This window comes from Gadus macrocephalus, chromosome 4 (assembly GCF_031168955.1).
Source record: "Gadus macrocephalus chromosome 4, ASM3116895v1".
Classification (NCBI taxonomy): Eukaryota; Metazoa; Chordata; class Actinopteri; order Gadiformes; family Gadidae; genus Gadus; species Gadus macrocephalus.
Genome location: NC_082385.1, coordinates 4,988,406 through 5,013,265, shown reverse-complemented (window position 1 = coordinate 5,013,265; position 24,860 = coordinate 4,988,406). Strand labels below are relative to the sequence as shown.

The 24,860-nt window shown below is 44.8% G+C and overlaps 1 protein-coding gene across 1 annotated transcript in view; it reads right to left on the bottom strand.

Moving 5' to 3' along the window:
- LOC132456664 (uncharacterized) overlaps positions 1 to 7,290 on the bottom strand; it is a 12,026-nt gene extending 4,736 nt beyond the window's left edge. Inside the window, exons 1-5 of the mRNA XM_060051070.1 lie at positions 7,096 to 7,290; positions 1,764 to 1,829; positions 1,248 to 1,385; positions 981 to 1,037; positions 763 to 862 (exon numbers count right to left, since the gene is read on the bottom strand). Coding sequence (XP_059907053.1) covers positions 763 to 862; positions 981 to 1,037; positions 1,248 to 1,385; positions 1,764 to 1,829; positions 7,096 to 7,260 — 526 coding nt within the window. The 5' untranslated portion in view covers positions 7,261 to 7,290. The remainder of the gene's footprint in view (positions 1 to 762; positions 863 to 980; positions 1,038 to 1,247; positions 1,386 to 1,763; positions 1,830 to 7,095) is intronic.
- Between the last annotated feature and the right edge of the window lie 17,570 nt (positions 7,291 to 24,860).

The following is a 24,860-nucleotide window of genomic DNA, read 5'->3' as shown; positions in this document are numbered from 1 at the left end:
AACGCCAACCACATGCCTCTTCTGCACGCAATGGAACAGGCCTGCGGAGACATTCAGGTAAGTTCAATCCATGGATGGATTCGGCACACAAGGCGAGGATCCATAAGCCAACCCACACACAATTGCTGTGTTTTCTGTTTGCAGTACAGTAGTGTATTTTTGGTCGATTTTTGCTTAAACTGAATTTACTACACTGTAAAGTATTGTACTGCAATGTACAGCATTAAGTATTTGATTTCTTGATTGTTGTGAAAACGTGCCTTCTGTGGAACTGAAAAAAAACAGTGAATATAAAAGACTGCAGTGTTTAATGTAAAGTAGACTAGTACATTGCTGCTGATCCGAAAGTCTAGTGTGTATCCTTTTGTCATCAGTGACATTTTGACAAAGGATTGTTAGGTTTCGATAGCAGAGTTTCAATTTGACGCAGATGTGAATGGTATATTTCTAAGTGTTGTGTCTTATTTGCTTGTGTGTTGAGTTTCAAAGTTTGGCAAAACGGGTTCAAGCAACGGGCAAAAACTGTAGTATAACTTGTAGTGGCAAAGTTCTACCAGAAGAAGGAGACAACAGCATGTATTTCATATAAAATTGTATTGTATCAAAACTTTTAAATACAGAACCGATAAAAATAATAATTTATTCATTGACAATTAAATAAAATAAATAAAAAAATATTGAATACTGTTTTTTAAAACCTAATAAAATAAATAGCTTGAATGATTCATCATCAGGGACTCTGGAGTTCCCCTCATCAGGAACAATGATGAAGAGTTTCCCTCAACTCATCGACCCATCGGAGGACGAAGGGGAACTCTCTCACCGCCTTGAACACACCTTCCTCCCTCCTCTTCCTCAGGACCTGCAGAAATACAGGTAGACATACAGACAGACAAACAGGTGATCAGACAGCCAGTCAGACACACAGGTCGCTAGTCAGACAGACAGGTCGCTAGGCTGGGAGACAGACAGGTATTTACCCTCTTGATTTTCTTCTCAAACTGAAGGACTTCTTTGGAGCGTTTCGGACGCTGAGCCTGGATTCAGGTAACAGGAAAGCCAATCAGACGCAAGCAGAGGGTACACTAGAATTTGAATGCTGCGTGCGGTCATGTGCGCGTGCGGCCGTGTGCGTGTGCGTGTGTGCGTGTGCGTGTGTGTGTGTGCGTGTGTGTGTGTGTGTGCGTGTGTGTGTGTGTGTGTGTGTGCGAGTGTGTGTGTGTGTGCGTGCATGCATGCGGGCTTACACAGTCGTGTAGGGTTTTGTCGAGGCGATGCAGGAGTGCATGGAAGTGGTCCGGGAGGAGCTTCTTGATGACATCACTACGAAAGACTCTCTTCTGGTAAACCCTGATCACATGACCAACCTCAGACCAGCCCAGACGCTGGGGGAGGAGGGGGGAGGAAATGCTTAATATAGGCCTACCTCCTTGGCTAAAGAGGTACATCAAAATACATGAACAGACAGTCTGGTACACAGACCTGAGGGCAGACAGATAGACAGACAGGTAGACAGACCTTAGGAGAGACAGACAGGTAGGCAAACCTGAGGGCAGACAGAGATGTAGCTTAGAGGAGAGACAGACAGGTACTAGACACACCTTATAGCAGACAGACAGGTAGACAGATCTTAAGAGAGACTGACAGGTAGACGGACTTTAAGAGTGACAGACAGGTAGACGGACCTTAAGAGAGACAGACAGGTAGACAGACCCTATGAAAGACAGACAGGTGCCTTAGGGCAGATAGACTGGTAGTCACACCTGAGGGCAGACAGACGTGTTGGTGCAGTAGAAAGGGAGCAGTCTTAAGCGCCCGGAGTCTTCATTCTGCAAACAAGAAGACAGAACACTTATTTATGGTCATATTTATCATTTGGAAATTATATTTCCATTATTATTGCTGTCCTATCAGCCACTACAGCTTCGGAGTTACCATCAACCACCGTTTTCCCAATAAGCCCCTTTTTACATCTGGCCAGCAGAGGGCGCTGACGCACTGAGAGAGACGGCCAGCAGAGGGTGGGAGAGTCAGAGCCCGACTACGGGGAACCTTGGAACGTTCTATTGAGCCCCATTGTATCGAACTTGGTTGCAGTTCTATTAGAATTCCACTGGGGCCGGGGGTGATCGCGGGCGAGTGCAGATTGAACGGGGTCTATGTAGTTAGACGGCTAAATGTACCTACTTGTCCTTGAAATATCGATAAATATCGCAACCCCAAAAGAAAAAAAAAATTGTCCTATGAGATCTCATTTAGAAGTTCTGCGTGTTTCAACGCAAAACTTCCGATCAGAAAGCTAATATTGACACGTCCTACCACGCTCCAGTTGGAAATTCAGTAGGCCTACATGGGAATTGTGCTACACTCGAGGGAAACCTGTCAGTCCATGGAAAGCAGGCAGACGGACAGCCCTCAGAATCCACGTCGACGGCACTCAGGGTATGGCAAGTGGATAGTGCCAAACCTAAGGATTCCCTGGAAGAGGCGAAGGAGCAGCCTACCCTACGTCGCCGTGGGAACGTGTGAAATTTTGAATGGGATTGATTGGGACTGCAGACGAGAGACCAGCAGCGACGTCACGGCGACGGCATGGAAGATCCGTCCACCGGCGGCGGTGTCACGGCGACGTACATAAGGAAATTCAGACAAAATGTACGTCTACTCTCGACGTGTGGATAAGTTCGTCGCCAAGACGCCTGCTACCCTACGTCGCCGTGAGAACGCCTGAACTAGAGAGAAGGCTATTTAAATATATTAAAGATTTGCGTGAGAATCTGTATTTCTCCAGCAAAAAGTCATCCGGATATAGCCGTGGTCTTATAAATCTCTCCCGGTGGATTGCACGAATACTTGGCGCTCCGGTATCAACAGGGCTCTCATCAAAAGGGCATGCCATTGTGAACACATGGAATCTGCGGTGAACGCAGCTTTAAATCCCCAAAACCGGGTTATGTTCCAAACTTAACCTGCACAAAACCTGGTCCGACCAGGTTTGATTCAGAGCATATGTTGCTATAGTAACTAATATACCGTGTTCATTTTGGAACGGAAACCCTAGGGTTACCGCAAACCCTGGGTTAATTTGCCCGGTTATGTGATAAAACCGGCTTTGTGGAATACCCCTTTGCCCTATGAAGTGACATCATGCCCATACAATCATCAAAACATTTTTGAGATGTTTTAAAACAGTTTTGGTCTTTTTGACACATAGAAACTTAACGTTTTTTATAAAATGTCATCAACTTATTAATCAACAAGTCATTGGATATATTAATACCAGAAAATAATGAAGAAAAAAAATTATATATAGGCCTATATATAGACTGGGAATCGAACCCAAGTCCCAACGGCGGCGGCGTGCATATCCTCTCCACACAGCGGCGGCGTAGCTTCTCCACACGTTCATTTCACACGTTGTTATCCTTCTCCAGGGAATCCTGGCACTATCCACTCGCCATACTCAGGGGCGTGAAAAAACCCAACCCGCACACTGCACATACGCGCGCATAGAGACGTACTCGGCTATAGCACCATACAGCCATTTGGCTCACACAGCTAGCTATCATGAACGTATAACATCGTAATTACATGAGGTTTGCCAATTTCATGACAGTGACACATCACGCTTCTAGTCAACCTATCCTTGTTCAACATATAGTCTATCTTGAACAAATGAGCTAGGTGTCCACGTCTCAACAGTGTGTGATGGCTTAACAACGTTAAACTCACCAGGATAAATTCAAAATAAATCCATCTTTTTGGAAATCTTACCGATGTCAATCAAAACCTTTTTATTACTCTATTGGTTCTGTGTAACTAAATATTCACGTTGGCCAATTCCGACTTAAGTGATTCTCACTGTTGGAGACAGGGTTGAAATCAATATGACAAGAACGCACGGATCGAAAGAGCGCTTGCTTTAGTTCCACTTCGGGAAACTATAGTTCCACGCTAGAGGTCAGCAATACCCGCCGTCGCGCAATGACGTCGGTTAGGAAAAGTGGAGTCGAATTCATTTTAAACGGTGCTGTCTTTTCCTATGTTCAAAAGGAGGCACCTTCTGATCTCATTGACACGATGACGTTTTCCACAAATGTTAAGGAAAGGAGGCATAAAGGGTAGGAGATTTGACAATCCGTAGAGGTCCCAGTTGTCTTCCTATTTTCTCTGGTAACGCGCAATGAGAGAGACGGTCTGCAGAGGGCGATAACGCGCACCGATAGAGACGGCCAGCAGTTGTTGGAAACGCGCACTGAGAAAGACGGCCAGCAGAGGGCGGTAACGCATCGAGATTGCCTGCAGTTGGTGGTAACGCGCACCGAGAGAGACGGCCGCCAGATTGGGGCGGATTTTAGGTATCTCTTCAATTCAGAAAAACAAAAGCAGAATATTTTTTCTCAATGCAATACGCTTCCATACCGGTCTCACATGACCCTGTGCAGGGAATCTGCCGGAACATTGACAGGAGAGACGCATTTGTGCTTTAGACTGCAGATAGCCTATGAAGGCCTATATGGCTGAGCCTAAACCAAGCATAAACTTGGCTTAACGCATGTTACCATAACTACTGCGTGCCCATTGAGACTTCTGCTTTGTAAGCCATGTATTGCTACGCATTTGTCGTCTAATAATTGGACGATAAAATGTTCTTTACAGAGGTGCATATAATGTGACTAGCGTCATCCTAATATCATTGACTTGAATGCAAATCATTTAACTGTATGCAGGGGCGGATCTAGAAAAATATTCATGGGGTGGCAAGAGGGGGACAGGAGATTTTGAGGGGTGGCACCCTCTGGCAGAAGTATATACAGTATGCCGATTTAATTAAAGCCATATCAATCAATATTTACTTGGAAAGCCCCCACATTTAGATATTTTGACTCAATAACATTATATTTAATTTATTGTGGGATGAGTAAAGCCTTACATTTAAACATAAAAGGTTTCAGACAAAATGTAATAAATTATTACTGAATAATTACAAAATCAACCTGCCTTACAACAAACACCTGCACTATTACACCAGCAGGGGCATGGGGCTAAAAATATATGCAAAGAGAGCTGCAATATGTACTTTGTCTTTAGTTAACAATAAGTTGGCATTGGTCCATGAGATATTCCTGTCAGATGTCAATCATCAGTCCAACTTGAGTGCAAATATCACTTTATTCACCGATTCCAATAATTTACATACAATGCCACCCTCAAAGTGCGGTGACATAGAATAACTCCCAAAGTAGAGTGTATTACCTGCATGCTTGGAAGAGCCAAATGGGGATTCAGGGGAAGTGCTATCAAAGATTTCCCTCTCTTTATTTTTTTATATCTTTAATTTCTAAGTATTTAAGACCTTTTGGGTTTACCTTATTATTTTTTTTGCTCTTGATGTGAAGCTTGTTTTATTATTAATTATTGGTGACTTATATTGGTTTATAAAAGTTCAGACAGGTGTGCAACCAAGTAGATTAGAGATGGCCATTTGTAAATAATTTACAGAAGATGACTTGCATTTTGTTGTTCAAGTACCTGTTACTTGGTTCAATGACAATAAAGTTTAATATAATCAAATCGAATGACTGTTGATACAAAAGGAGGCACATGAAGTCAACGGTCAGGAAAACCAGCTGAGTGTAGAAGGGTTTGTGTTTGTTAGCGCGTCTTTAGCGCGGATTGCAATTCTTATTGCAGCCTGCAGGGTTATGCGAGAAACATACGGAGGGACGCGGTCGTTGAGCTCCGCCGCCCCACATTGCATGACACGTTAAACTCAACTAGAATCGTCACCATCAATTTGATATCAACAGAACAAAAATAGTCGGAAAGCCTACAGAAACTATAGACAGTTAATGTGACAATCACATTATTAAAAATAAACTTGGAGCAATGATTTACTGAGGAACTATTTTTTTGGGAGAATGCTTTTGCAGGGAGTTCGCCGCCCCACCTGCCCATACGGCACGCGCCTGCTATGCAGCTATAAGGCATTCCAATCTTAACTTAAGTCTTTAACTATGATGTTTCTGTATTACTCAGCCCTGCTCTTTTCTAATTATTATAATTTCTTTATAGATAGACGGTTGATCAGTATTACCTCAAGAATGTAGTCTCTCTGCCGCGCCGCTTGCTTCGTTCGTTTGGAGGACTCTCGCGCCTTCCTTGTATTCAAAATCATTGCCGGCGGGAGTCTCGGGGAGGGGGGGGGGGGGGGGGGGGGGCAGGCGGGATGGGGCAATATTTCCTGGTTGCATTCACTTGCAGTCGGACTTTTGAAACTCGCTTTTGTAAATGTCTTGTAAAAAAAATAAATAAAATGAATTTTGCGCTGCCAACTGGGGTGGCAGCTGGGGTGGCAAGGCTTTTTTTAGGGTGGCAGTTGCCACCCCATGCCACCCCAGTAGATCCGCCCCTGACTGTATGAATACATGAGATGTGGAGTGTCGGAGTGTTGATCTCGGACATGGACGCTTGAAACAACTGCTCTGTGAATAATTTTACACCAAACTATGCAAGAAAACCGTTTAAACAACATCACCCAAATTCCCCTAGGTGGCGTATACCAACAGTTAGCTAGAGTTAACAGAGTAACGGAAAATGTTGAGATTTAGGAAATTCAGTTGTTCATTAACCGGTCCAAGTAACCTTTTGAAAATATCAAAGATGATCTTGAGAATCTGTCAAAGAAAAGTGACTTCAGAGAGACAGACGGACAGACAGGCGGGCTGTCCTGGTGAGTGGATAGGCTACGTATTGATTTATAGATCATGACATTGATGGCTATCAGAGATAATATAAATAGCAATACTAATACTGATAGATATATTTGAAATTCATATTGATAGATGACAGATGTCATAGATTATTATTTATCGATATATATTCCATTCTTTAAACTTTAATCTTAAACCACAAGGATAATATGCTTTATATTAATGTATATATTTATAGATAGGGCCTATAGATATGGATAGATAGATATTTATATTTGACTGATTATATAATAATGATAGATATGATATATATTATATTAATAGATACATACTGATATGATGTAGTAATATTGATGGATAATATAGGTCGCTTATTGATTACCGGCAGAGAGCTGATCAGGTCCTTCGTTTTCCTCCACACTTCTCTCACAAAATCAGCGGGAAGCTCCTGGCTGCACGTGGCCGCGCGGCAGGGCTCCTGAGCCGCGGCCGCGAGCACGAGCAGCGCCAGGCAGCAGCAGCTGATCATTGATCCTCGGCCGTTCATCCTGAGCTCTCTATCTCTCTCCGATCACGTCTCCCTCCCTTTATACCCGGGCTCTCCCCCTCCTTCTCTCTCTCTCTCTCTCTCTCTCTCTCTCTCTCTCTCTCTCTCTCTCTCTCTCTCTCTCTCTCTCTCTCTCTCTCTCTCTCTCTCTCTCTCTCTCTCTCTCTCTCTCTCTCTCTCTCTCTCTCTCTCTCTCTCTCTTTCAAAACTTCCAGCTTTTATGGAAAAAAGAATCGCGCCCTCCAAACTTCCCCAGACCAAGCTGTACCTGAGTGATGTCACCGCGCTGAACCAGGGCTCGCGCGCAAAGTGGCGGAGGTGGAGGAGGAGGAGGAGGAGGAGGAGGAGGAGGTGGAGGAGGGAGGGAGGAGGAGAACTGGAGAAGGAGGAGAAGGTTGTGGTGAAGGGGGAGGAAGAGGAGGAGGTGGAAGAGGAGGTGAAGGTGGTGGAGAGAGAGGAGGTAGAATAGGTTATGGGGTCGTGACTGCGAGAGAATCGCTGACTCTACATCTCAGATGAGCGAGATGACGTGAATTAACCCTATACTCAGGAGGTGCGCGCGTGTGTGTGTGTGTGTGTGTGTGTGTGTGTGTGTGTGTGTGTGTGTGTGTGTGTGTGTGTGTGTGTGTGTGTGTGTGTGTGTGTGTGTGTGTGTGTGTGTGTGCGTGCGTGCGTGCGTGTGTTTTGCTTTGTAAGTTCCCGGAAAGGTACAATAGTAACCAGGTCACCCATTCTCCTCCTCTCCCTCCTCCCCTCTCCTCTCTCCTCTCTCCTCCCGTCTTTCCTCTCCTCCTCTCCCCTCCTCTCCATTTAAATCTATTTTTATATTTTACTTATCGAATTTTATAAATTGTATAAATATTTTTCTAAATCTATTTTTAGCCTTGCTATATTTCACATTTGATAACTAATATTTGAAGATGATTATTTTTTTTAAATAATATTTTATAATAATATATTGAATATTTTGGCTCTATATTTAATATTGATAAAGTTGTGACTATAATATATTTGCTTAATATTTCATAATTGTAACTATTTAACATTTAGTATTTATATTTAGCGTCGCTAAATTTAGCACCAGGAAGTGTTTTTATTTTCCCAGGGAAAGTACAGCTGTTGATGTCATCACTGGTGATGTCATCAGCAGGTAAATCCTTACCTTGCCTTGAAAGCAAGCTCGAAGGTTCAGAAGGGTCTTTCGTAAACCTTCCCTTCTTCCGAAATTAGAGTGTTCAGGAAACGTTCGTAGGCTATCATAAAACCGGTAAAACAGTTCGTTTGTGAGGCTAGACTTCATAACCAGTATCTCGATGTCCGCAGGGACCTCTTTGCGCTTCTTTGCTGAATCAGATTAATCAGTTATTTGAACTGCTTGTGATGGTTGAACATGAGGGAGAATTTATCAGGTGATGTTTGTAATTGTAAACTATAATGTATTGCAAATGTTAGAACGGGTGTTAGGTTCGCCTCTTAGTGCTTGCTGCAAGTTTACTTTAGTCTATTAATGAAATGGGCAGCCATTGTTGTGACGTCAACTCGGACGCTCGGGTTGCTCAACCTCCGCAAGAAATGGAAATCTCCGATTTAACAGTGTTCAAGGCGATTTCCTCCGATCTTTTAAGGTCGCAACCTCAAAAATTCCCGGTAACTCCGACTTTTTTGAAGGCACCATTACTTCTCCCACACCAGAAAGTACACCAATAACTCTCTCTCCCCCCGTCTACCTCACACTATTTCGGAGGGAAGGGTGTGAGGGAGTCCCTCTCCCCCTCCCCCCCTCTGCCTAATGTCTCTCTCTCACTTCCCCCGTCTGCCTGTATGTCTGTCTTCCTGCCTGTCTGTCTTTCTGCCTGTCGATCTGCCAGTATGTCTTTCTGTCTGTCCCTGTATCTGTCTGTCTTTCTGTCGGTCTGAATGTCTGTCTTTCTCTATGTCTGTCTGTCAGACCGACAACTTCTGTTAAAGCAAAATCAAACTGAAGTAGTCATGAAAAATAATTTATTTGGAGATAAAAACACAGCATTGGTTTTAATCACCATGGCAACATGCTTGGTAAAAAAATAAGTATCAGTTTTAGTAGTTTGAAAAAAGCACACATTTAATCAATAAATAACAAATGAATACCAATCCTGTCAATATGTAAGTTTGAGTAGTTCAACTGTTCCAATAAATAAGAAAATAAATTAATTATATTTAAGCTTGTAGTTTTACAAACAACGTGGTTCTATGTGTTATATTTCTGCATACAGTAGATCTATCTCTGTGCTCAAGTTCTGGATACAGTAGATCTAACTATATGTTCTAGATCTGAACACAGTAGATATATCTATTTGTTCTAGTTCTGGACACAGTAGATCTATATATTTGCTAAAATTCTGGACACAGTAGATCTATCTATGTGCTCTAGTTCTGGACACAGAAATCTCCGAGATAAGTGAACAGAATGTTGATCTCTCCGATGGCCTTGGTGATGCCACGCTGTCCCTGCATCTACAAAAAACATACACGACACAAACAAATTATGATTAATGAAATTTGTAGTTTTGTGGGGATGGCATTGAGCAGTGGCAGTTCTACGTCCAGTTACGCCCTGGGCAAGACTACCTCCAAGCGGGGAGGGAGGGGGGGGGGGGGGGGGGGGGGGGGGTGTATCAAGATCCTACGGACTTAAGTGGGGGTTTCATTCCGTCTGTGCACAGATCAGGTGCCAGAGGGGGTGCCAAAATACAAATTCCCCATACAATGTTATGTACTACATTGAAAATCGCTTCACGCCGTGTTTTTATTTTTTACTGCTCTTGGCGCCCCCCATGTCATTTGGCGCCCCCCACAAATATGGCGCCCCGGGCGGCTGCCTGGTTCGCCTGTGCCTAAAACCGCCACTGGCATTGAGTATGTGGCAACTGATTGAGTGTTGTTTGGTTATTGATCTTTTATTGCCTCAGTCGTCATGTAATTGAAGGAGGCCTTACCGTGATCAGTTTCTCTCTGAACTCCACGGCATTTTGGTGGTCGTGGTAGTGAGTCACGTTCTGGAGAGACAGACAGGTAAATACACAGAGTCAGACGGGTAAAAAGAGAGAGACGTAAATGCAGACGGGTGAAAATGCCAGTAGACAGACAGGTAGATATACAGTTAGGCAGAGCGTCAGACAGACAGGTGAACAGACAGACAGGTAGATATAGTTAGGCAGAGCGTCAGACAGACAGGTGAACAGACAGACAGGTATATGTAGAGGTAGGCAGAGCGTCAGACAGACAGGTGAACAGACAGACAGGTATATGTAGAGGTAGGCAGAGCGTCAGACAGACAGCTGAACAGACAGACAGGTGAACAGACAGACAGGTGACCTACACAGCCGTGGTGACTGAGGTCCTGGCTGATGCGGCCGAGGTCGGTCTTGAGGCGGGGCATAGCGGGGTGGAAGCTGTCGCTGCTCTGCAGGACGTTGAGCAGGTAGAAGTCCAGGATGTTGGCATGGAGACAGCAGATCTCAGCGTTCTGCACACAGGGACACTCAGTGACCAGGTGACCAGGGGAGGGGCTAGTTGAGGTCAGTAGCAAAGTAATACTAGTTGAGGTTAGTAACTAAGATGGACTAGTTGAGGTTAGTAACTCACCTGATCCAGGGTTTGATTTGGTGAAACCCTGCTTATCAGCCTGAGGCTGGTTTCATCCAGAGTGTCCTGCTTCTGGGCCTGAAAGACAAGAATGATATCAGGAAAGTACCATGAATACGTGGTATTACTAGTATCACTACTAGGATCATTATTAGTATCACTACCTATACATAACGCATGTCATACATAATACACTGTGTATTAAGTACATGGTGGATCCTTACCTTTTTCGATATGTCGTGGGCCGCCTGATACGTGTCAGGGTTGTGCAGCACCTTACTCATTGGTCGAGCAGACGAGTGCTGAGAACACAGCAGCCAGGCAAAACACACAAACAGCAGCATGACCGCACTGGATTCACCCTTCACTGGACTACACTAACCCCTTCGCTGGATTAACGGTTCACTGCAGTACACTAACCCCTTCACTGGATTAACGGTTCACTGCAGTACACTAACCCCTTCACTGGATTAACGGTTCACTGCAGTACACTAACCCCTTCACTGGATTAACGGTTCACTGCAGTACACTAACCCCTTCACTGGATTAACGGTTCACTGCAGTACACTGATCCTTTCAATGCTGTGCACTTACCCTTTCAATGGAGCACACTAACTATTTCACTGGATTTCCTTCATCTCTCCCCTCTATTTATTCTCAAATTAGAGAACACGTGTGATGCCCCCTGTCACTCAAATCTAGGGCAACCACACACACACACCCTCTGTTGCTCTATTTTCTGTTAATTACAGTAAAGGAAATGAAGGTGTGCGTGTGTGTGTTTGGAGGGGGGGGGGGGGGGGGGGGGGGTCGAGTCATGATCTACTAAAATCCCTGTGTCAGTGTCAAGTGAACGAATTCCTCAACTATCTTTATTGAATACTTCCTTTATTGAAACTTCCAAAATGTGTGGCCTTTTCTAACCTATGTCATCATCATCCTCACACACACACACACACACACACACACACAGACACACACACACACACACACACACACGCACGCACACACACACACACACACACACACACACACACACACACACACACACACACACACACACACACACACACACACACACACACACACACACACACACACAAACAGACAGGGAAGCCAGTGTATGTGTGCGTGAGTTCAGTATTGTTTGTCTAGGTCATATCTTTTTCAGGGGAAATCACAAAAAATCTGTGTGCGTATGCTGTCTGTGATTACATTTTCATTCAACTTACTTTACAGTTTTGAGGTTTCATGTGATGGAAATAGCTGCTTTGTACAGTCTAACCCCTATATGTTCTTTAATGGCCTGTCTCTGTACTATCTAACCCCTACCTGTTCCTTAATGACCCGTCTCTGAAGTGTCTTACCCATACCAGCTCCTTATTGACCTGTATATTTACTGTCTAGCTCCTACCTGCTCCTAATAACCTGTCGCTGTACTGTCTAACCCCTACCTGCTCCTTAATGAGCTGTCTCTGTACTGTCTAGCCCCTACCTGCTCCTTAATGACCTGTATATTTACTGTCTAGCCCCTACCTGCTCCTAATAACCTGGCGCTGTACTGTCTAACCCCTACCTGCTCCTTAATGACCTGTCTCTGTACTGTCTAGCCCCTACCTGCTCCTTAATGACATGTCTCTGTACTGTCTAACCCCTACCTGCTCCTTATTGACCTGTATATTTACTGTCTAGCCCCTACCTGCTCCTAATAACCTGTCGCTGTACTGTCTAACCCCTACCTGCTCCTTAATGACCTGTCTGTTTAGTGTCTAACCCCTTCCTGGCCCTTAAGACCTGTCTCTGTACTGTCTAACCCCTACTTCCTCCTTAATGACCTGTCCCTCTACTTTCTACCTGGATGGGGTTATATTGTGATGCAGTGATTCTTGGATGGGGTTAGAGTCAGTTAGGATTCGTTAGTGGTATCAACTGTTAGGGCGCACTCACACTTGGCCATCGGTACCGTGCCCAAGTCCGTTTCAAACCTGTACCGTGCTCAAGTACGATTTCCCCCTCGCCCCCCCACTGCTGTGTGCTGGCCTGTGCTCACACTAGGCAATCTCAACTGGGCCTGATGGTGCCATCAAACCAGTCTGAGTTCCCGTGAATTTCGGAGGTTGGGATCTTAAGATCGGAGGAAATCACCTTGAACACTCTGTTAAGTCAGAGATTACCCTCAGAACTTTATGCGGAAGTAGAGCAACCCGAGTAGGGATGGGAATCGAGAACCGGTGAAAATCCGCGAGCTGCTCATGTGAGAGAAGGTGATGCAGTTAAACAAAGACGTTGAAAGATGGTACAATCTAAGAGAGACGCAGAGAAACTGTCCTTACGAGGCTTTTGTCAGGATAAAGAACAAGTGGTCAGCAAAATAAAAAATATGTTGGCGTTTTTGCACTTGTACATAGTTAATCGCGTTTGTAGCCTACCCTCAGACATAAACTTATTCTTGCATGTGGATGTCTTCATTCGTAAAAAAAATAAAAACATTCGGGAGTATGCAAATTATTCTAAAGAGGTCGAGACTCCGTGCGCAGCCCCGCCTTCTCTAGTGAACCAAGTAACGCCCCGTGCCCACTACCTCCGTCAGTTGTCCGTTGCCCATTGACTTTGAATGGGGACGGACGCGCAATGCATTGTGGATCCGTCCGTTCAGTTGGAGCGTTCGCCACCGTCAGAAAGTTGAAAAATGTTCAACTTTTTCGGCAGCGACGGTTCCGTCATCCAATCAGATCGCGTATGCAAATGTGAGCACTGTGACGCGACTCGGGCTCTGACGATACTGGAAAGCGGGAAAGCGGGTCATCTTGCCTCGCAACAAGCAGGAAGAAGCGGGAAGAACCCGGCGAACCGATTTGATTGGCTGACGGATGCATCTGCAAAGACTACTCCCCCATCCGTCAGCCACGCCTTCCCACGTCCGTTGACTGACGGTGCAGTGGGCACGAGGCGTAAGCCTGCACCGTGACGAACGGGGATTTTTGATCAAAAATTCCACTTCACTATCGCACCAACATGAACCCACTTTTGAACCGCTAGCCGCCGTGTTTATTGTTTAATGGGAAAGGATAAATAACTGGATTCACAAATTGGATTAAGAATCCAGATTTTAATCAGACATTTAAAAGGGCGATTTCCTTGACTATTGCATTTCCATTTCCCCGCTGCTTTTCCTTTTCCTATTAGCTATTCGATTTGCTAGGTCATTTACCTTCTCCTTTTAGCGTCTCCATTTAGCCTTTCCGTGACACTTTGGGCCTTGCACTGGTAAAACAATACAAATTAGCCATGGGATGTAACAAGCTCTCTGATTGGCTAGAGAGCCGCACCCGCCTAAACACTGTTTAAATGCGGCTGGCGTATAACTTATCTTCTTAAAAGGGTCTTCTTGGCGCCTAATCAGTGTTTAGGCGGGTGCGGCCAGTGTTTAGGCGGGTGCGGCCAATCCAGTTATTTATTTCTCTTTTTAAACTGCATTTTCAAATATATTTTTAAATTGCATCATTTATTTATGATTTCATTTTTAAATAATTTACTTATTGACTGTTTTAAGTTGTTTTTGTAAATCCCATTTTAATTTGAGCTATTTATGGATGGATTAATATTTCATTTGTAAATATTTTTTATAATTCCTCTTTTTATTGCCCATTAAAATATCAAATCATAAATTACTTTGTATTTCGTTATTAATATTTCCGTGACACTTGTGGTCCTCCATACGCATAGACTATACGTCATCCAGCTCAGGTTGCGTAGCCGTGCGTGTGCGCGTGTCGGCTCATCAGCATCTGTACGTGGCCTGTTGATGGGAATTTCGGCACTTTTTAGGGAGCCGGATCATTTGGATCAGCTCACCAACAAGAGCAGGCTCGCTCGGCTCCCAAACGGCTCTTCATTTGACCACTTATACCTTTTATAATTCCCCCAAATGTAGCCCATTTTGACTTATCATTTGTATGTGTAGCCCTATATATCACTTCAATTATTCTATATATATTTTTATAGATTGAATTTTATATATACAGTATATATAAAATTAAATTAAATGAAGGGCTCACAGTCGGGAGCCGACCCCCATCGTTCTTTTAAAAGAGCCGGCTCTTCGAACCGACTCGTTCGTGACCGACCCATCACTAGTGGCCTGAGCACACCTCTCCCAAGTGTGCAAAGGCCACGGAATTGAACTGTACTTGAGTACAGTTGGCGTGCTCGCACTAGCCAAACAATCTAGACTTGAGCACGGTACAGGTGTGAAACGGACTTGGGCACGGTACAGATGGCCTAGTGTGAGTGCGCCCTTAGTCAGGGTCGCGGTTAGCTTGGGTTCGCTGGGATAAGCGTCTTTTTTGGGGTTAGTCAATGATAGTAATTGTTGGTTACTGTGAGGGTTAGTTAGTGTTGGTGTAATTTAGGGGTAGTTGCTGCTAGTTATGTTGAGTTAGGAGGAGTAAGTTGAATCCCACACCAGGAAGTGCATCAATAACTCTCTCTCCCCCCGTCTACCTCTCCCTCTTTCGGAGGGAGGAGTGTGAGGGAGTCCCTCTCCCCTGACTGTCTGTCTGCCTGTCTGTCTTACTGCCTGTCTGTCTGTCGATCTGCCTGTCCATATGTCTTTTTGTCTGTCTCCATGTCTGTCTGCCTGTCTGTCTCTATGTCTTTCTGTCGGTCTGCCTGTCTGTCTTTCTCTATGTCTGTCTGTCTGTCTCTATGTCTGTCTGTCGGCCTGCATGTCTGTCTGTCTGACCAACAACTTCTGTTAAAGCAAAATCAAACTGAAGTAGTTATGAAAAATAATTTATTTGGAGATAAAAACACAGCATTGGTTTTAATCACCATGGCAACATTCTTGGTAAAAAATTCAGTGTATCAGTAGTATTTTAGTAGTTTAAGAAAACACACATTTAATCAATAAATAACAAATAAATACCAATATCCTGTCAATATGAATGTATGAGTAGTTCAACTGTCCCAATAAATAAATAATGACACTTAAGCTTGTAGTTTCACAAACTTCGTGGTTCGATGTGTTCTAGTTCTGGACACAGTAGATCTATCTATGTGCTCTAGTTCTGGACACAGTAGATCTATCTATGTGCTCTAGTTCTGGACACAGAACTCTTGAAGGTAATCGAACAGAATGTTGATCTCTCCGATGGCCTTGGTGATGCCGCGCTGTCCCTGCATCTACACAAACATACACACACACACATACACCCAACCCACGCACACACCACAAACAAATTATGATTAATGACATTTGTAGTTTTGTGGGGATGGCATTGATTAGGTGGCAACTGATTGAATTATGTTTGGTTATTGATCTTTTATTGACTCAGTGATCATGTAATTGAAGGAGGCCTTACCTTGATCAGTTTCTCTCTGAACTCCACGGCATTTTGGTGGTCTTGGTAGTGAGTCACGTTCTGGAGAGACAGACAGGTAAATACACAGGGAGACAGACGTAAAGACAGGTGAAAGTGCCAGTAGACAGACAGGTAGGTAGGCAGAGCATCAGACAGACAGGGGAACAGACAGACAGGTGAACAGACAGACAGGTGACCTACACAGCCGTGGTGACTGAGGTCCTGGCTGATGCGGCCGAGGTCGGTCTTGAGGCGGGGCATAGCGGGGTGGAAGCTGTCGCTGCTCTGCAGGACGTTGAGCAGGTAGAAGTCCAGGATGTTGGCATGGAGACAGCAGATCTCAGCGTTCTGCACACAGGGACACTCAGTGACCAGGTGACCAGGGGAGGGGCTAGTTGAGGTCAGTAGCGAAGTAATACTAGTTGAGATTAGTAACTAAGATGGACTAGTTGAGGTTAGTAACTCACCTGATCCAGGGTTTGATTTGGTGAAACCCAGCTTATCAGCCTGAGGCTGGTTTCATCCAGAGTTTCCAGGTCCTGGGCCTGAAAGACAAGAATGATATCAGGAAAGTACCATGAATACGTTGTATTACTAGTATCACTACTAGGATCATTATTAGTATCACTACCTATATATAACACATTTCATACATAATACACTGTGTATTAAGTACATGGTGGATCCTTACCTTCATCGATATGTCGTGGGCCGCCTGATAGGTGTCAGGGTTGTGCAGCACCTTACTCATTGGTCGAGCAGACGAGTGCTGAGAACACAGCAGCCAGGCAAAACACACAAACAGCAGCATGACCGCACTGGATTCACCCTTCACTGGACTACACTAACCCCTTCGCTGGATTCACCCGCTCACTGCAGTACACTAACCCCTTCACTGGATTCACCCGCTCACTGCAGTACACTAACGCCTTCACTGGATTAACGGTTCACTGCAGTACACTAACCCCTTCACTGGATTAACGGTTCACTGCAGTACACTGATCCTTTCAATGCTGTGCACTTACCCTTTTTCACTGCACTAACTATTTCACTGGATTTCCTTCATCTCTCCCCTCTATTTATTGTCAAATTAGAGAACACGTGTGACGCCCCCTGTCACTCAAATCTAGGGCAACTCCACACACACACCCTCTGTTGCTCTATTTTCTGTTAATTACAGTAAAGGAAATGAATGTGTGCGTGTGTGTGTGTTTGGGGGGGGGGGGGGGTTGAGTCATGATCTACTAAAATACCTGTGTCAGTGTCAAGTGAACGACTTCCTCAACCATCTTTATTGAATACTTCCTTTATTGAAACTTCCAAAATGTGTGGCCTTTTCTAACCCATGTCATCATCATCCTCACACACACACACACACACACACACACACACACACACACACACACACACACAGACACACACACACACACACACACACACACACACACACACACACACACACACACACACACACACACACACACACACACACACACACACACACACACACACACACACACACACACACAAACACACAGGGAAGCCAGTGTATGTGTGCGTGAGTTCAGCATTGTTTGTCTAGGTCATATCTTTTTCAGGGGAAATCACAAAAAATCTGTGTGCGTATGCTGTCTGTGATTACATTTTCATTCAACTTACTTTACAGTCTTGAGGTTTCATGTGATGGAAATAGCTGCTTTGTACAGTCTAACCCCTATACGTTCCTTAATGGCCTGTCTCTGTACTATCTAACCCCTACCTGTTCCTTAATGACCCGTCTCTGAAGTGTCTTACCCATACCTTGCCCTTAATGACCTGTCATTGAGCTGTCCAACCTCTACCTGCTCCTTAATGACCTGTCTCTGTACTGTTTAAACCCTACCTGCTCCTTAATGACCTGTCTCTGTACTGTCTAACCCCTACCTGCTCCTTAATGACATGTCTCTGTACTGTCTAAACCCTACCTGCTCCTTAATGACATGTCTCTGTACTGTCTAACCCCTACCTGCTCCTTAATGACATGTCTCTGTACTGTCTAACTCCTACATGCTCCTTATGACCTGTATCTTTACTGTCTAACCGCTACCTGCTCCTTAATGACCTATCTGTTTAGTGTCTAACCCCTACCTGGCCCTTAAGACCTGTCTCTGTACTGTCTAACCCCCTCTTCCTCCTTAATGACCTGTCCCTCTACTTTCTGCCTGGATGGGGTTATATTGTGATGCAGTGATTCTTGGATGGGGTTAGAGTCAGTTAGGATTCGTTAGTGGTATCAACTGTTATGGCGCACTCACACTAGGCCATCTGTACCGTGCCCAAGTCCGTTTCAAACCTGTACCGTGCTCAAGTACGATTTCCCCCTCGCCCCCCCACTGCTGTGTGCTGGCCTGTGCTCACACTAGGCAATCTCAACTGGGCCTGATGGTGCCATCAAAACAGTCTGAGTTTCCGTGAATTTCGGAGGTTGGGATCTTAAGATCGGAGGAAATCACCTTGTACACTCTGTTAAGTCAGAGATTACCCTCAGAACTTTATGCGGAAGTAGAGCAACCCGAGTAGGGATGGGAATCGAGAACCGGTTCTTGTTCAGAACCGGGGCCGAGTCAACCGATTCCTTGGAATCATTAGCAAGCCTGCTTAACGATTCCGCTTATCGGTTCCGGACGCGGCAAGATCCCATACAAAGTGAACGTCAAGACGCGTATCGGGCAAATTTTTCGCGAGAGAAAACCGGCGACAAGTTTTGATTTGTCACGCCACACTTTCGCCGTGCACAGTTGTGTTGGCTTGTTTGTTCGCGAACCGGTTCAAATGAACGAGTCTTTAGGACGAACGAACCGAACCGGTTCGTTTCTCTTGTTCGTGTCGTTCACCATTCGATTCACCGGAAACTCGACTGAACGAACGAACGAGTTTCCGGTAGCACTAACTCCACTGAGTCTGACTGACTCAGCTGAGAACCGTGCAATGGCGTGCATTCCATGATGCGATTCACCGTTACCAGAAACTAGGCTGAATCGCGAACGACTCCTCCACGTTCAGTCGAGTTTCCGGTGAATCGATTCACCGGAAACTCGACTGAACTGGGAGGAGTCGTTCACGAATCTTATGTTCGTTCAGCCTGGTTTCCGGTAGCGGTAAATCGCATCATGGAATGGACCCCATTGCACGGTTCTCAGCTGAGTCAGTCAGACTCAGTGGAGTTAGTGCTACCGGAAACTCGACTGAACGACCGAACGAACGAACGATTCGCGAACGACTCCTCGTGGCGAACTAAATCACGCGAACTGGGTCACGGAAACGAATCATTAAATCCACCACTATTGTAAATGCGACGGCTCCACGGTTCGGGAGGGGGGGGGGGGGGGGGGCTTGGGTAGAGGTGTTGCTGCGCTGTCTCCACAGAGACAACGCAGCGATAAGATAAGATAAGATAAGATAAGATAGTCCTTTATTAATCCCCCTTGGGAGAAATTCACAGGTGACCAGCAGTACAGTGGGAAAAGAGAAGTGCGAAAAAAACTGTATATATACAATACATTTACTAATTTAAAATAAAATTATAGTACAAAACTATTTTAATAAGATAAAGATAAGATAAAAAACAAACATACTATATACATGTAACTCTCCGTTTGTAGGTGACCTGTGTGTTAAGTAAATAAATAAGTATGATGAAATATGAGGTATAATATAAATATAAGTATAAATATAAATGTGCCAAATGTGCCAAATGTGCACATCCTCCCTGAAGTAATCGAAAAATGTATCAAATAAATAACAAATAACAAGGTTAACAATAGGTGCAGTCCTTAGGTGTGGGGTTTAGACCTTAATCAGGTCGGGAAAAAGGAGCTGTTGGGGCTTTGGGAGCGGGGGGTTGAGGTGTTATAAAGTCTGATAGCTGATGGGATGAAAGAGCCCCCCAAGCGCTTTGAGGCACGTGGCTGAGTGCGTCTGTGGCTGAATGTGCTCCTGAGTTGCCTCAGCTCAGCGTAGAGAGGGTGAGAGGGATTGTCCATGATCGCCTGCAGCTTCCCCCTCATCCTCCTCTCTGTCACAGCCTCCACACAGTCCAGCTTCATCCCCACCACAGAGCTCGCCTTCCTCACCAGCTTATTCAGCTTGCTGGCACCTCCGCTCCCGATGCCTCCTCCCCAGCACACTACAGCAAAGAAGCTGGCACTGGCTACCACAGACTGGTAGAACATCTGTAGTAGCCTAGTGCACACATTGAAAGACCTGAGCCTCCTCAGGAAGAACAGCCTACTCTGTCCCTTCCTGTAGAGGGCCTCAGTGTTGTCTGACCAGTCTAATTTATTGTTCAGGTGCACCCCAAGGAACTTGTAGGTGTCCACCATCTCCACCTCCTCCCCGTTTATGGAAACAGGTATTGGGGTGCTCTTTCTGCGCCGGAAGTCCACCACCAGCTCCTTGGTTTTCCCGGTGTTGAGCTGAAGGTGGTTCCCGTCACACCATCCCACAAAGTTCTCAACTAGTTCCCTATACTCTTCCTCCCTATTGTCTGTGATGCATCCAACAATAGAGGAGTCGTCAGAGAACTTCTGCAGATGGCATGCTCGGGAGTTGTAGCAGAAATCCGAGGTGTAGAGGGAGAACAAAAACGGTGAAAGTACAGTTCCCTGGGGTGTGCCGGTGTTGCTGGTCACCACGTCTGACAAGCAGTGTCGCAGCCTGACATACTGCGGCCTGTCCGTGAGGTAGTTTGAAATCCATGCCACCATGTCAGGATCCACCTTCATCACTTGGAGCTTCTCCGCCAGCCGGACTGGCTGGACGGTGTCGAAGGCACTGGAGAAGTCGAAGAACATGATCCTAACCATGCTCTGCGGCCTCTCCAAGTGTGTGTAAGCTCTGTGAAGCAGGCAGATGATGGCATCCTCCACGCCGATGTCGGTCTGGTACGCAAACTGCAGTGGGTCCAGGCAGTCACGCACCAAGGGCCTGAGGTGCTCCAGGACCATCCTCTCGAAGATTTTCATGACGTGTGACGTTAGAGCCACAGGTCTGAAGTCTTTTGGAGCGCTGGGTCGTCCCTTCTTCGGGACAGGGACTACGCAGGATGTCTTCCAGAGTGTTGGCACCTTTTTCAACCTCAGGGAGAGGCCGAAAAGATGCGTGAACACTCCTGCCAGCTGCTCTGCACAAATCTTGAGCACCCTCGGGCTGATGTCGTCCGGTCCTCTGGCCTTGTATGTCCTGATCCTGGTGAGCTGCCGTCTCACGTAGCTGGTGTTGATGATGGGGTTTGTTGTTGCTGGGGTCACTGGGATAGTTGGGGGTGTGATGAGGGGATGACTGATCCCTGATATGATCATAAGCAGTTCTAACTGGAGAGAACGTGAAAATCCGCGAGCTGCTGATCATGTGAGATAAGGTGATGCAGTTAAACAAAGACGTTGAAAGATGGTACAATCTACGAGAGACGCAGAGAAACTGTCCTTACGAGGCTTTTGTCAGGATAAAGAACAAGTGGTCAGCAAAAAAAAGAATATGTTGGCGTTTTTGCACTTGTAGATAGTTAATCGCGTTTGTAGCCTACCCTCAGACATAAACTTATTCTTGCATGTAGGTGTCTTCATTCGTAAAAAAATAAAAACATTCGGGAGTATGCAAATTATTCTAAAGAGGTCGAGAATCCGTGCGCAGCCCCGCCTTCTCTAGTGAACCAAGTAAGCCTGCACCGTGACGAACGGGGATCTTTGATCAAAAATTAAACTTCACTATCGCACCAACATGAACCCACTTTTGAACCGCTAGCCGCCGTGTTTATTGTTTAATGGGAAAGGATAAATAACTGGATTCACAAATTGGATTAAGAATCCAGATTTTAATCAGACATTTAAAATGGCGATTTCCTTGACAATTGCATTTCCATTTCCCCGCTGCTTTTCCTTTTCCTATTAGCTATTCGATTTTCTAGGTCATTTACCTTCTCCTTTTAGCGTCTCCATTTAGCCTTTCCGTGACACTTTGGGCCTTGCACTGGTAAAACAATACAAATTAGCCATGGGATGTAACAAGCTCTCTTATTGGCTAGAGAGCCGCACCCGCCTAAACACTGTTTAAATGCGGCTGGCGTATAACTTATCTTCTTAAAAGGGTCTTCTTGGCGCCTAATCAGTGTTTAGGCGGGTGCGGCCAGTGTTTAGGCGGGTGCGGCCAATCCAGTTATTTATTTCTCTTTTTAAACTGCATTTTCAAATATATTTTTAAATTGCATCATTTATTTATGAATTCATTCTTAAATAATGTACTTATTGACTGTTTTAAGTTGTTTTTGTAAATCCCATTTTGATTTGAGCTATTTATGGATGGATTCATATTTCATTTGTAAATAATTTTTATAATTCCTCTTTTTATTGCCCATTAAAATATCAAATAATAAATTACTTTGTATTTCTTTATTACTATTTCCGTGACACTTGTGGTCCTCCATACGCATAGACTATACGTCATCCAGCTCAGGTTGCGTAGCCGTGCGTGTGCGCGTGTCGGCTCATCAGCATCTGTACGTGGCCTGTTGATGGGAATTTCGGCTCTTTTTAGGGAGCCGGATCATTTGGATCAGCTCACCAACAAGAGCAGGCTCGTTCGGCTCCCAAACGGCTCTTCATTTGACCACTTATACCTTTTATAATTCCGCCAAATGTAGCCCATTTTGACTTATCATTTGTATGTGTAGCCCTATATATCACTTCAATTATTCAATGTATCCTATTATTATTCAAAAGTAAAAATTAAATTTTCTATTATCAATAAATTGCTGTAGCTGATTGTTTTCATTGCATATGAGCGCAACGCGCATTCCCGCCCCTCGCTGCTTGCTTAAGGGTATGATCCTTGTCTATCCCCACTTTATTGGTTGCATTCATGCACGTGACAGTCAGTCACTGCACACACGCATAGCATGCACAGATCACCCATAGCGCGGAGATCTTCATATCATTCTGCCTAGGCAAACTTTATATATATATATACAGTATATATAAAATAAAATTAAATGAAGGGCTCACAGTCGGGAGCCGACCCCCATCGTTCACTTAAAAGAGCCGGCTCTTCGAACCGACTAGTTCGTGACCGACCCATCACTAGTGGCCTGAGCACACCTCTCCCTAGAGGTGTGCACAATCTAGACTTGAGCACGGTACAGGTGTGAAACGGACTTGGGCACGGTACAGATGGCCTAGTGTGAGTGCGCCCTTAGTCAGGGTCGCGGTTAGCTTGGGTTCGCTGGGATAAGCGTCTTTTTTGGGGTTAGTCAATGATAGTAATTGTTGGTTACTGTGAGGGTTAGTTAGTGTTGGTGTAATTTAGGGGTAGTTGCTGCTAGTTATGTTGAGTTAGGAGGAGTAAGTTGAATCCCACACCAGGAAGTGCATCAATAACTCTCTCTCCCCCCGTCTACCTCTCCCTCTTTCGGAGGGAGGAGTGTGAGGGAGTCCCTCTCCCCTGTCTGTCTGTCTGCCTGTCTGTCTTACTGCCTGTCTGTCTGTCGATCTGCCTGTCCATATGTCTTTTTGTCTGTCTGCCTGTCTGTCTCTATGTCTTTCTGTCGGTCTGCCTGTCTGTCTTTCTCTATGTCTGTCTGTCTGTCTCTATGTCTGTCTGTCGGCCTGCATGTCTGTCTGTCTGACCAACAACTTCTGTTAAAGCAAAATCAAACTGAAGTAGTTATGAAAAATAATTTATTTTGAGATAAAAACACAGCATTCGTTTTAATCACCATGGCAACATTCTTGGTAAAAAAATTCAGTGTATCAGTTTTAGTAGTTTAAAAAATCACAAATTTAATCAATAAATAACAAATAAATACCAATATCCTGTCAATATGAATGTATGAGTAGTTCAACTGTTCCAATAAATAAATAATGACACTTATGCTTGTAGTTTCACAAACTTTGTGGTTCGATGTGTTCTAGTTCTGGACACAGTAGATCTATCTATGTGCTCTAGTTCTGGGCAGTAGATCTATCTATGTGCTCTAATTCTGGACACAGTAGATCTATCTATGTGCTCTAGTTCTGGACACAGTAGATCTATCTATGTGCTCTAGTTCTGGACACAGTAGATCTATCTATGTGCTCTAGTTCTGGACACAGTAGATCTATCTATGTGCTCTAGTTCTCGACACAGAAATCTTGAAGGTAAGAGAACAGAATGTCGGTCTCTCCGATGGCCTTGGTGATGCCACGCTGTCCCTGCATCTACACAAACACACACACACACATACACCCAACCCACGCACACACCACAAACAAATTATAATTAATGACATTTGTAGTTTTGTGGGGATGGCATTGATTAGGTGGCAACTGATTGAATTATGTTTGGTTATTGATCTTTTATTGACTCAGTGATCATGTGATTGAAGGAGGCCTTACCTTCATGAGTTTCTCTCTGAACTCCACAGCATTTTGGTGGTCTTGGTAGTGAGTCACGTTCTGGAGAGACAGACAGGTAAATACACAGGGAGACAGACGTAAAGACAGGTGAAAGTGCCAGTAGACAGACAGGTAGGTGAAAATGCCGGTAGACAGACAGGTAGATATACAGGTAGGCAGAGCATCAGACAGACAGGGGAACAGACAG